The following is a 12,608-nucleotide window of genomic DNA, read 5'->3' on the forward strand; positions in this document are numbered from 1 at the left end:
GTATGTTGCATTTACAGAAAATCACAATGATCAAGCACTGTCTGTTCTTATTAAAAGTATTTTTTTGCCAGTATAGCATCTGATCGCCACCATGAATAAACACCGAAGTCACATGTTAAGACATGAAAGAAATTATTTGTCATTGTAGAATTTTCAATTTTTTACGATACGTACTTACTATGCATCGCCCCATGCTTTACAGAGGTTATAGAATGTTCTTCGGACCCGTGTCAAAATGGCGGCACGTGCTTGGACAACATCGGGTTCTACATCTGTACCTGTCTACCTGGATACTCTGGAGTGCACTGTGAAATCAGTAAGTGAAACTTCAAATACCGTAATTCAATATATCTCAAATCCTGCCAACATAATTATGATCAGTCGAGTTTAAGCTTCAATACAAAGCAGCTGATTATTGTTATAATGTTTTAATTGTTACCACTACTAATTGCAGATATTGATGAGTGCGAATCGATGCCCTGTGAAAATGGAGCTACCTGTGTGGACGGTGTGAATGGGTACAACTGCAGCTGTACAGAGGGCTGGGAGGGCACACACTGTGAAACAAGTGAGCAGAATTTTTTTAGTGTTCAGTGATGTATTTTATGATATTGAAAGATCATCAGATTCTATAATACAGTACTAAACTTTCTTACAACACAAAGGTATGCATAGATCATATTTTCAACAACCATTGTCGCATTCTTTAGGATAACGACCAATCACTTCAGAACCCAGAACTCGCAAGAGTTATAGGCACGTGATATTGCGGATATGTGACGTCAGCAATTGGTCAAACGTGCGGGGAGATCCCTTAAAAGCCACTGGCACTGTGGCTTTCCTTTCCTTCCTTTCTTTAGAATTCTAGAAGACATCTTATGGACAATCCGCATATTCCTTACCAAACGCTTTGTCTTATATCATATTTACAGTGATCAACTCACCTCGACATTAGATCACACTGACTTTATTTTATGAATGACGTCCTCAGGAGACCCACAACTAAAGGCGAGAAGGCGAGAAAAAAAAATCCAGGGAAAAAAACGGTGCTAAACCACAGAACACGCAGTCTATTCGTTTCATTCTCGCCTCGGCAATAATTGGTTTTCATGCCATTCTTGTTTACAAAGGGGCAACAAGGTTACTGTATCCCAATGCCCTGACCATGTGCGCCTTTACCCGAATATGCTATTGGATCACAAATGGTCACATTTTTTGGGAACATGCGAAAATCAACGCGCAGGCGGATGTCATTCATAAAATTATATCAGTGTCAACGTAGACTTTGAGAAAAGCAAATTTAAGGAATCATGTTTATTTTTCATATCCAGGCATCGATGACTGTGCGTCGACTCCATGTCAGAACAACGCCACGTGCTACGATGGACATATCAACTACACATGTAACTGTACTGTTGGCTGGGAGGGCTACGACTGTGATATAAGTAAGTTTTTCTGTTCCAACTCATGGAAACTAACTCTTAACATGCTGACTTTGTACTCATTAAAATGACATTTAGTACACATATATGTGTATATGACGAAGTAAAATTTGGTTTTGTACGACAGTTTATGCCAACCGCAATCACCCTTTCACTATAATCAAATAGTTGTATGACAGCATGCAACATTGAACACTTAATGGGTGTCCCATTTTATCGCTGAGCCTCCTGTATTACTCCATGTGCGGTAAAAAGTCGTTGGAGGGTACCTACTATGTACTTGCACCACATGGTCTGATATTCTAGCAAATATGTAGCTATATGATGCATATGGAAATAGTACCAAAATATAGTTTTTTTTAATGAAGTTAAATTCATTTTGAACATGTTTGTTATGTCTTCTGCCCGCCTAGCCCCTTGTTTTTAACCGCAAGCTTAAAACCACCACGAAAAATACATTGAAAATGACAATTTTCCAGATCTTAATCGTAGCTAGTTTGCTCTTTTTACAGATACAGACGAGTGTGCATCCAATCCTTGTCAAAACGATGGGAAATGTGGGGACCAACACAACGGATACATCTGTTCCTGTCCGCTTGGATGGGCGGGATTACACTGCGAAAACAGTAGGCAACCTTGCTCTGAACCATCTCATTAAATACAGCTTGTTTTCCGTTGGTTCCTGGCTTTTAATGGCTGTGTACGTTCTTTGTTGTATGTGTTATACGTTGTATGTGTTATACGTTATATGTTTACCTTCCTCTTTCTGTCTTTTGCTGTCCTTTTCTTGATATTGGTAGTGTGCTATTTGAACAAGTCACTTTCAACAAATATATCAAAAGGATACCAAAGGATCAAAACATCATAGGTGAAAGGAATAAACATTCACAAAGTAGATTGAGAAATACGCATACATAATTGTTAGCATTTACTAAATGTAACAACATATCTATACGTATACGACTCTGAGACTTGCTAGTATAGCAATGTTGACTTCTAATAAATATACACTTTTTCTTTTCTTTTTCAAACGCCGTTTAGAATTTCACATGTTTTACATGTTGACTGAATTGCATCTTTTCTGCACGACCAAGATGTTTACAACAACAGCAAAATTTCAGTAACCGTCTGTCACCTTCCTCAGGGCAATACTTCCACCAGCGTTTTATTACACATTGCAGCTAGGTGTCGCTTCTAACTGATGCGGTCCCAAACGTATCTTTCTACCTGATAAATGGTATTTTAAGTTTTATGCTGAATTTTCTATTTCAGACACAGACGAATGTGCCTCGAACCCGTGCCAGAACAATGCCACGTGCCATGATGGACTAACGTACTTTTATGAGTGCGAATGCGCGGCCGGATGGGAGGGCGTCGACTGTGAGATCAGTAAGTGGCGTAACGGGAACATGGTTTTGTCCCATACATGCAAATGAGCAGACAATACGAACATATGGGTATACTTGGTGATTACACACAAATGACGGTTTTCGCTCACTCTTATATCAATGAAGCAAGAAGGTACTGATCGTCATAATGGTGTCCATATTTGCATATCAATGGATGTTAGCTCAATCGTCCACATAATTTAGTTTCTAAATGATAGATCTTTAATCATCCTATTGGATGTAAAAATTGCATAATACTATGGTTACGTTAATGGGTTTAGCACTAAAACGGTTGAGAACAATGAAATGCAAATAAGGAACACCAACATGGTGACAGACACAGTGATGACGTCACATGAAAACGCTCTATTGAATAAAAAATTGTTTTTTTTTTCTACTCAAGACACCAAGACCCTACTAGATAGTGTTCGCAGTGCAGGTCAGTGAAAACATGCACGACGCATAATTATAGAGATATAGAAATTATCTTGTCCTTGTTCTTCAAAGACACAGACGAGTGTGCATCGCTTCCTTGTCAAAACGGCGCCACCTGCGAAGACCATGTGAACTACTACACGTGCCAGTGTGTTCCTGGATACAGGGGAGTCAACTGTGAAATAAGTAAGTTATATCATTAGAAATTCTGTATGTCATGTACCAAATTGAAAAGATACTAAATGACGTTGCTGAAAACATGCATAACAACGGTATTCTAATCATTAGTCTCTGTTCCAAGATATTCCCCAAAAAAAGGTCTGTTACAGGACCAAAGACAAACAAGCAAAGAAATACCCGAACACAAAAGCTAACTCAGAGACAAACCAAAACCAATAACAAAACAGAAATACCTTTTTTAACGGTGGTAAAAAATTACCCTAGCATCTTGATTACTTTTGTACATGGTAAGACTTTTTAGACAACGTCCGCTAGCTTTTATCGATGACTAAATCTGTTTAAAGATGCAGGCTCAAAGATGAAACAAAATCAAGGGTCTTTTGAGTCTAATCATACGCAAATTATCCAGCGACTTGCAGTAATTTTTTTTTTGCGCTACATGAATTTCTTACCTTCCTAAGCTCTATCTTTATTACACTTAGATGAAAACACAAATTGTAGATTCCTCATCATTATCTTAGTTTCATCCAGTCAGAAACTGTTCAGGCTAAACAGTTTGTGCTGGATATTTATATTTATTTCTTAGAACGGGAGTGCGAAGTGAACCACTGTAAGAACGACGGCGAGTGTTTCGCCGTGGATGACGATGAGTACTACTGCACATGCCCGTGGGATTGGACAGGGACGGACTGCGAAACATGTACGTATATCATATAATAATTTGTCTGTGCAACGTAAAATATAGTTCACTTCTACTGTAGCATTGTAGATTTTGTACAAAGTTGATGCTTTACTTGTATATGCTGATACACATTGCTAGCACTGGCACACGCAAGCTTGTATACATGTACTACCAAAATGCCATTGTATCAACAAATATGCAAACGTAGTTGCAACAACAAAGTTGATGCTATACACGTATATGCTGACACACATTGCTAATACTGGCACAAGCAGCTTGTATGTACTTAACCGATATGCTATTGTCTCGACAAATATACAGATTTAGCTGCATTGCATTGCTTTTGCTGTCAAAGACAGCGTACATAACATGAAATGGCTATGAGATTCCACAGTATTCCACTTTGCCAGCTTTCACGATACTTTGCAAGGCAAGATTGGCTGTTATATCCGCCTGTTTCTGGCTTTCCGGAGCATGATAAAGTATTGGCTGCATTTGTTTTGGCAAAGGCGTCCACGTTACATGTTGTGAGGCTGTTAGCACGCTTGTACCGGCTTTGATGGTTTGAAAGCATGGTGTTCAATCGTGGCCGCTGATGCAGACACGTCATATACCTCTGGCTTTTGCGTCCTCTTGCCTAGCGCCTGTGCAGTCACTATATGCTTTGTCATCGCAGGTTGTAAACCGCTATGAACTTGTGTGGCGTGCTTTCCCGTGCTTATGATGGTGTATATCACAGTGTATGTATATGTCACAGTAGACATTGGGATTCCGGACAATCGCAGATTGTCCTAGGAAAGATAACTTCGTTGTGGAATCCGAGTCTCCAAGACACGATTCTACTATAATAGCTACAGGTTCTGCCCCATGACAAACTAGAATCTCAACTTATTTGATCACGATGGGGATATGTCCTAGGGTAATTCGCGATTGCCCTGAATCCCGATATCTACTGTGATATATATGTCTGTATGTCTTTCTCTTAATTCAATATGTCAGTCGTTGTCCACTTCCTGTCAACAACTTCGGTGTTAGCACTTTGCTGGTGCTGAAGTGAAGAACGAACTGTGTGTGGCCCACTTCGTGTAGACTGTTGTTGTACGTACACGTAAGTTGTGTGGCTTTTGTGCATTTTTCGCAGAGATCTTTAGCAAGATGCTTTTTTGCCTTCCTGCTTTTGCTTGCACTACGAAAACTCAAGTTTGTGGGGATTTCTGGGTGTAGACACGTGAAACTTGACAAGTTCGGGCCATGTCAGGAATATACGTGAATATCAAGGGATGGGCACGTTTGTGAAATTCCTGTACACGAAACGGACATGTCAAATTTCACGAGTGTGTGTGTGTCTGGAAATTCCCGGAAATCTGAGTCCTCCTGCAGTGTTGGTTGACTAGGTCTTTCACGAAAGGTTAACATTCTTCAACCATGTTGATCACTGATGCTTGCATCGTCTTGCTTTGTCCTTTCTTCCTACTTCGCAACATAAAAGGTACTGCTCCTATTCCTGTTCTGGCTTGCAATTTTGCCACTTTGGAAGAATATCACATTGCATGGCAATTGATGAGAGACTCTTCGCACTTCTACCCTAGCCTTCATTGGCTACGACGTTGAGACGGGCTGGGATGTTGGCGACACCGTCACCAAGGGAAGCTGGTCCGGTGGTCAAGAACCCGACATTCGAGACAACTGCCGCCAGCCGGACAGCTTCCCGTTTGCAACAAACGGTCAATGTCCGGAGCGTAAAGATGGCGGTCAAGCTGTTTCGGACAGGAGAAAGCACTCTGGTGACCACGCTTGGCAGTTTCGGAGAGGTAGTCTTGAGCGAGGACCTGGAACTCCCTTCTCTCCTCCTCTTAGTGTTAAAGTTGGGCGAACAGACGGGAACTATACGGGCGAAGCGGACTCTTTCTACGCCTCTTTGTGGTTCCGTGTGTCAAGAAAAGATGTAGGGGACGGTTCCAGAGTCGCTATTTGTGCCGCGAATCCAGACGGAACGCTTCGGAGTTCCAACTACGTAGAGGTGTATGCAAGGCAAGCGGGAGTAGTCGTGAGAACTGCCGAATCTTTTCCGAACTATACGTACTGTGCTCAGACTCGAACCTGTGGCTATAACGCACAGTTTCGAGACATTCTTGATTACCTAGAGATCACGCCACCTCTAGAGTTGAGTGTTTGGCATCACATAGAGATGACACTGTACACGAAACCATTTGATTACCTAGACGAGTGGCACTATGTAATAGATTCTACACACAACCACTACGGAGGTGCCTATTTCCAAACCGCTCGCTACGATCTGGGTTTCGATTACCAGTATGTAAATCGTTTGAAATTTTACCCTCGTCATGCAAATTATGATAATCGGTACAAGGGATTCTTTTTCGACGACATCTATTACAAAGCATTCAATGCCTCCAATCCAGATTTAATAATAGACGAATACGGAACATCATTTGAAAATACCACACTATACTAATTAATAACGGTGGTAACCCGAAGTTACTTGAAACACGAAGAAATTGTTTATTTACAGTTGTTACATCCCCATTTCACTTGAACGGTGATTCACCTGCGACCTTTCTGCGACCTCACGGCGATCTCGCTGCGATCTCGCGATTTGACGGAGCTCTCTGTAGATATAATCACTAAAACGAATCTTTAAACGCTTTGTGTGTGTGTGTTTTTTGCCTTCCAGTCCTGTTTCTACATTTTACATAATAATATTTTATTTCATTATTAAGTTAAGATTTACACAAATCAAATTAAGGTTGCAGCCAGGTTGCAGTGCAATCGTCATTTAGCGGATCATGGAGTAGGGTCTAACAGGATTGCTTTATTGCGATATATATCGCTTTGCTAATCTTTGTCTCCTTGCGACATTGTGAAAATTGTTACATGATGATTTTCCACCTACGTATATAAGACTACATAAGTCTGAATATCTTTGGGAAGAGACTTTTTGAAGTCACATATACGATGTACAATGTACAGTAATAGTGAAATGTACACCGGTGATTTAATGTTGGAATTTCTAATAAAATGAATCGACCTTGAATGATAGTTATTTTATCTTTATATTATGCCCTTATTCGTATATAACTATCGTACATGACCGTAGTATACCTAGGACAAAAGGCGTCAAAACCAGACGTTCTGCTGCAGTATCAAGGTATTACGCCAGGAGCCCCAAAGTGACCTTTGACATTTCGATCCCTATCTATTATCAAATGTCAGAGGAATCTATCCAGAGGTTCTTAAGTTATGTTAATCACAAATATCTGGAAACACAAACACACAGACAGACAGACACAAACACAATCTGGTACATCCAATTCAGTACGTCTATTTTGCATGGAGGTAAAGGTTACTTGATCATCTCGATGTTTCACTAGGTAAGTTTCATGCATATGTACTTGTATGTCGATACATTATCCTTCGTTATATGTAATTTATCGTTATACGTTAGGGGCCAATGTTGGCCATTTAAGCCTCGTTTTGGTACAATGACCCCGGATGACCCGGAAAATCCAGAATGGCCGCCACAACTGGAAATACTCTTCCATTGATAGCATCAAAACGCTACTGATTACTTCTTATCAATTACAATCTTGATGTTAGACGTAAAGGCCCAATGTTGGCCATACAAGCCTCGTTTTGGTACAATAACCTCAGATGACCCCGGAAAAATCCCAAACTTGAAATACCATTGATAGTATCAGAACACTACTGATTACTTCTTGTCACTTAAAATCTAATTTTCCTTTTGTTTTCAGCGTTTCTAGGATACACTGTGGAGAACGGCTGGTTGCTAGGCGACAGCATCACCAACAGCAACTGGACGGGTGGAGCCATAGATGACATTCTGGAAGACTGTTTCCAGCCGGACAACTTTCCCTTCCGAACCAACAACCGATGCATATGTGAGACTTGTGATATACATTTAGTGTTGAACATAGAAAGCTCTACTCTTCAAGCAGAAGTTAATGGGGGGGGGGGTCCTAAGTTTTTTTCTTATTTGCCGTCTTTATCTCTCAACTATCCCTAGCAACTGCTTGGAGAGTAAGAGTGTGCCACTATTTTCATTGCTTTCCTTGTCAAAACAACGTTCTATGAACATAAATTTTTCATTTTACATATATACAACTTGGTTACCGATTTATATCATATATACGACTTTTTGCGACATTAGTCGACGTTGGCACACCCTGCCACCATTGGTATCATTATTATGAATATCACAAAACTTATAATGATAATATAATCTTAAAGGTTGCACATCCAAGTACATAATACATACTACGAGATGGGTTATACAACTAGATAAGGTCTGAAACGTTCTTGACAGTATTGCATATATAGCTTCCTTTCATCATTGAGCTGTAAAAGAGTCTATGAGGACAAGTGGACCTAGTTTCCATCCAGTTAATGAGGAAGATGTCTTAAATGTCTAAGTTAGAGGTATGATTTTTCAATAAAGTTTGTTATATTTTTAAATATAACAAACCGATATAAATTTTTATTTATATACCGATATAAATTTTTATTTATATACCGATATAAATTTTTATATCGGTATTAAAATACCGATACGTCGATGAATTACAGATCTATCCAGTTTCTGTATTAACTATTATCTTCATCAAGATACTGATGTTGGGATGACAAGTTATCTTATCGTTACAGCTGCAAAAGATGGCGGACAAGCAGTCTCCAACAGGCAGTATCATTCCGGTCGGAAGTCCTGGCAGCTTCGGCGTGGGGACCTGTCCCTCGGGAAGGGAACTCCCTTCTCTCCCGGTCTCTCCGTAACAGCAGGCCGCATGGACGGCGAGTACACCGCCGACTTTGACTCCTTCTACGCTTCCTTCTGGTTCCGTGCCACGAGGAAACGAGGGGACGGTTCTCGCATTGCCGTGTGCGCGGGGAATCCAGACGGGACCCTCCGAGCTTCCAACTACCTCGAGATGTTCGCTACACCAAGCGGAGTGATAGTGCGAACTGCAGAAACGTATCCGAACTACACGTACTGTGCCAGAGTGAGAAACTGTGGTTACAGCGCGCAGTTTCACTACGTGCAGATCACTCCGATGCTGAAGCTTGACACCTGGCATCGAGTAGAGATGACGTTTTTAGCCAAGCCTGCTGATTATGCAGATGAGTGGAGTTACGTCATCAACAAACTATTTACCCACAAAGGAGGCTCATACTTTCAAACAGCTCGCTACGACCAAGGGTGGCCGTACGAGTATATAAATAGACTCAAATTCCAGCCGAGACATCCCAATAGAAACCCCTCATCCAAGGGGTTTTATTTTGATGACGTTTACTACAAAGTGTTCAGTTCGTCAGACGCGAACTTGACTGCTGTGGAAGAATATGGGACATCATTTGAAAGAGACCCATTGTATTAGGGCGTTACGACTAATTGATTGATTTATTTATTGATTGATTTTAAAATTTGACTACATTTTTATATGATGTAACGATAGTGAATCCGACAATGGTGTCAATAAGACATACTGCGCTAAGTAAAAACTTTTAGCTGTTGATAGAAAGAAGTTTATAGGAAATGACAGGGTTTTTCTACTCAAGTGCCAAAGTCCACAATAAACTTCTTGTCATCTTAACGAAGACTATTTATTTACAAATAGCATCCATTTTTGTCTTTGAAAACATGATATTCGATTGGAATAGCAGTCCACGAAGTTTGGATAAAATATGTAGTACTACTAGTGTTATCTAAGCCAATGCATGGCTCTTGTTATCTATGTCCTTTGTACTGTTTTTAACCGGTTCATTCAATGAAAATCCATTTAACCACTTAATACGCCTAGGCCTGTTGATGCAAGATCGATTAGCTGAAAATGGTGAACACTGGTTTTAAAGGCTTTCAAATTGAAAACAGGAAGGAAACAGTTGTCATCAAAAGAGTTCCATGCTTTGGAAAGAAGTTGTTGCTGTAGAAGGACTTTGAGAGTGAATTGAACAGTACAACGATGTCATCTTCCTACGCAGGGACATCCAACAGCCAAACCGCCTGTCTGGATGTACCCTGCTCTTTCAACCTCCACCCTTAGTTCCTGACTGCCCTGCTTATAAATATTAATGAGCTTACCCTTATATATGCGAGACTCCTTTTGAAAACTGAAAAGCCTATTCTCTGGCTGACAGCTGGTTTGGGGGGACGTCCACGCTAAGAGTGACGGTTGAAAGAGCAGGGCACATCCAGACGGGCGGTTTGGCTGTTGGATGTCCCTGCGTAGTTTAACGGTGAAAGTCTGTCAATGGAGGGACAGATAGTGTGAGATCATCAGAGCAATGGCCAAGAGGGCAACGATTTGACAAAGAGACAGTAAGAAAAGGTTTCGCCTATGAGATTTTGTTATTAAGTCATTCACCAATCGGATGAAGCTATTCATGAATATTAGCTGCATTTCTCACTGAGTCCTGGGAGTAAATTCAAACTCTGTTCAACCGCATTTAGGAATGCATATATATGCAAGACCAGACCACTCATACATAACTGTACTGTTACCGATAATATTTTGTTGTTCTGTATGTAGCCTCATCGTACTATTGTCTATTTTGCTGTTAGTTGTTATTGGTTGCCATGCATTGTACCTTGCGCGATTGTTGAGCAATAAAAATGCTTTTATTCATAATTATGCATTTGTTACAAAGCAATAAATATTGCCATGAAGATGCAAAAAGTTAAGCAAAAGCGTTCTTGTCTTTTACATGTTAAGATAGTTCATCTTTATCTGTAAAAGCTAAAAACGTTTAAAAAATAAATAGGTATTGAGGAATATCAAGTCGACGGACGGTGGATTCAAACTACAATATTTGAAAATGTATGTATGACTGAGAGAGAAAGAGAGAGAGAGAGAGAGAGATCGACCCTATGTTTTAGGACCATAGCCGGTACAACAGAGATGCCATGAGATTGTCGCTAAATATATATAAATCAAACATCTTGCACCAAGCTCTGTTTAAGGGGTAAAGAAGGAAGTTATTGATTACAGGACAGTCAATTGTGTTTTAGACCGGCAATCGGTTCTACCATGCGGTGTGATTTAATCTGGGTAACCAGGATATAGAAATGACCCTTTGAATTGACCCCAGGTGAGTCAGGTCAAAGTTTAACGCTTGCTGTATTACGCCCTGATAATCCAAATCATACTGCACAATATAACTGACAGACGATCTAAAATGCTATTGACCTTCCTTTACTCACTTCTTTGCCACAAAGGGAGGGTGCGACGCAATAACATTGGTCTGTGCGATTGTAAACGCTCATGTGGGGTGTTATAACCGCGTAAATAAACAATTTAGCTAAGTACATTGGTTGCAGCATTTCAGGTAGTCATGTGCATGATTTTACTTTATGCTTTTAACCTTCGGTACAGAGTTATTCATTTATAGTTTGACGATTTCTTCACTACGTTATCGTGGTCTCCCTCTATTCATCGCCGTAACGTATACAGTCAAACCTGTATTAGCGGCCACCTTTGCATTCCGGCCACCTGCCCATAGTGGCCACTTTTTGTCGGTCCCTTGGATTCGTAATGATTCAGAAATAGGCTTAGCGGCCACCTGTCCAACGCGGCCACGGCCACACGATTTCCGGTCCCGCAGGTACAAAAACACTGCCGATTACGGCCACGCGGACCGCTGAACTATGTTTCGGCACGCGTTCGGCCGTATACAGCGGCCGTATCGTCACCCTACGCTGGATTTAAAACCTCTTTGACGTATTTTTAAAAAAAAACTTCGTAAACTGGCGCTACCCATACCCACTGACAAACGAGGTCATATAAGGTCAATAGACGACACCAGTATTACGGAGGTAAATTGTGTTAAAGTTACGTTCTATATAATACACTATCGCTTAGGTTAATTTACATCACAAAAACTTTCTAAATAAATTGTTACAAAGACAAAATGATATGAACTTCAGATTATGGTGGATTCTATTCTTACATTTATTAAGAGATAAGTCTAAAATGACGAGACTTTTCTTGTGAGTACCACATTAGCATAATGGGCCAATCTGACGTGTGAACGCGAGCGGGAACACATGGACGGCGAAGTATCAAAGGATACAAGACGAAAGATCAAAGAAATATGACGATACCGGTCTCTGTAGAACATTGAACTACATAGAACATAGAACTTTGCACTACATGTACAGTACTGTATTATGTGTATAAAGATCAGTGGGTACTAGAAACATGTGTAACTTATTGCTTGTGGTCAATTCATTAGCATATTCTCTAAAGTGGCCACCTCTCTATAGTGGCCAATTTTGACCAGTCCCTTGAGTGGCCGCTATAGACAGGATTGACTGTATACAGAACCACCCCCAAATACCAGCACAATACAAATTCTAACCGCTGCATTTTGTATATAAACAGCCTAGGGGCACTTTTAGACTGTGTGCGGAACCCGCCGCTACTGCAGCTTTTATCAAACCCGTTAGAT

The 12,608-nt window shown here is 40.5% G+C and overlaps 1 protein-coding gene across 1 annotated transcript in view; it reads left to right on the forward strand.

Moving 5' to 3' along the window:
- Positions 1 to 10,188, forward strand: part of LOC118405983 (fibrillin-1-like) — a 75,127-nt gene extending 64,939 nt beyond the window's left edge. Inside the window, exons 74-82 of the mRNA XM_035805837.1 lie at positions 203 to 316; positions 455 to 568; positions 1,332 to 1,445; positions 1,955 to 2,068; positions 2,715 to 2,831; positions 3,338 to 3,451; positions 4,032 to 4,145; positions 7,901 to 8,047; positions 8,811 to 10,188. Of these exons, the coding sequence (XP_035661730.1) occupies positions 203 to 316; positions 455 to 568; positions 1,332 to 1,445; positions 1,955 to 2,068; positions 2,715 to 2,831; positions 3,338 to 3,451; positions 4,032 to 4,145; positions 7,901 to 8,047; positions 8,811 to 9,538 (1,676 nt within the window). The 3' untranslated portion in view covers positions 9,539 to 10,188. The remainder of the gene's footprint in view (positions 1 to 202; positions 317 to 454; positions 569 to 1,331; positions 1,446 to 1,954; positions 2,069 to 2,714; positions 2,832 to 3,337; positions 3,452 to 4,031; positions 4,146 to 7,900; positions 8,048 to 8,810) is intronic.
- The last annotated feature ends 2,420 nt before the right edge of the window (positions 10,189 to 12,608 follow it).

Source organism: Branchiostoma floridae, chromosome 18, assembly GCF_000003815.2.
Source record: "Branchiostoma floridae strain S238N-H82 chromosome 18, Bfl_VNyyK, whole genome shotgun sequence".
Lineage (NCBI taxonomy): Eukaryota > Metazoa > Chordata > Leptocardii > Amphioxiformes > Branchiostomatidae > Branchiostoma > Branchiostoma floridae.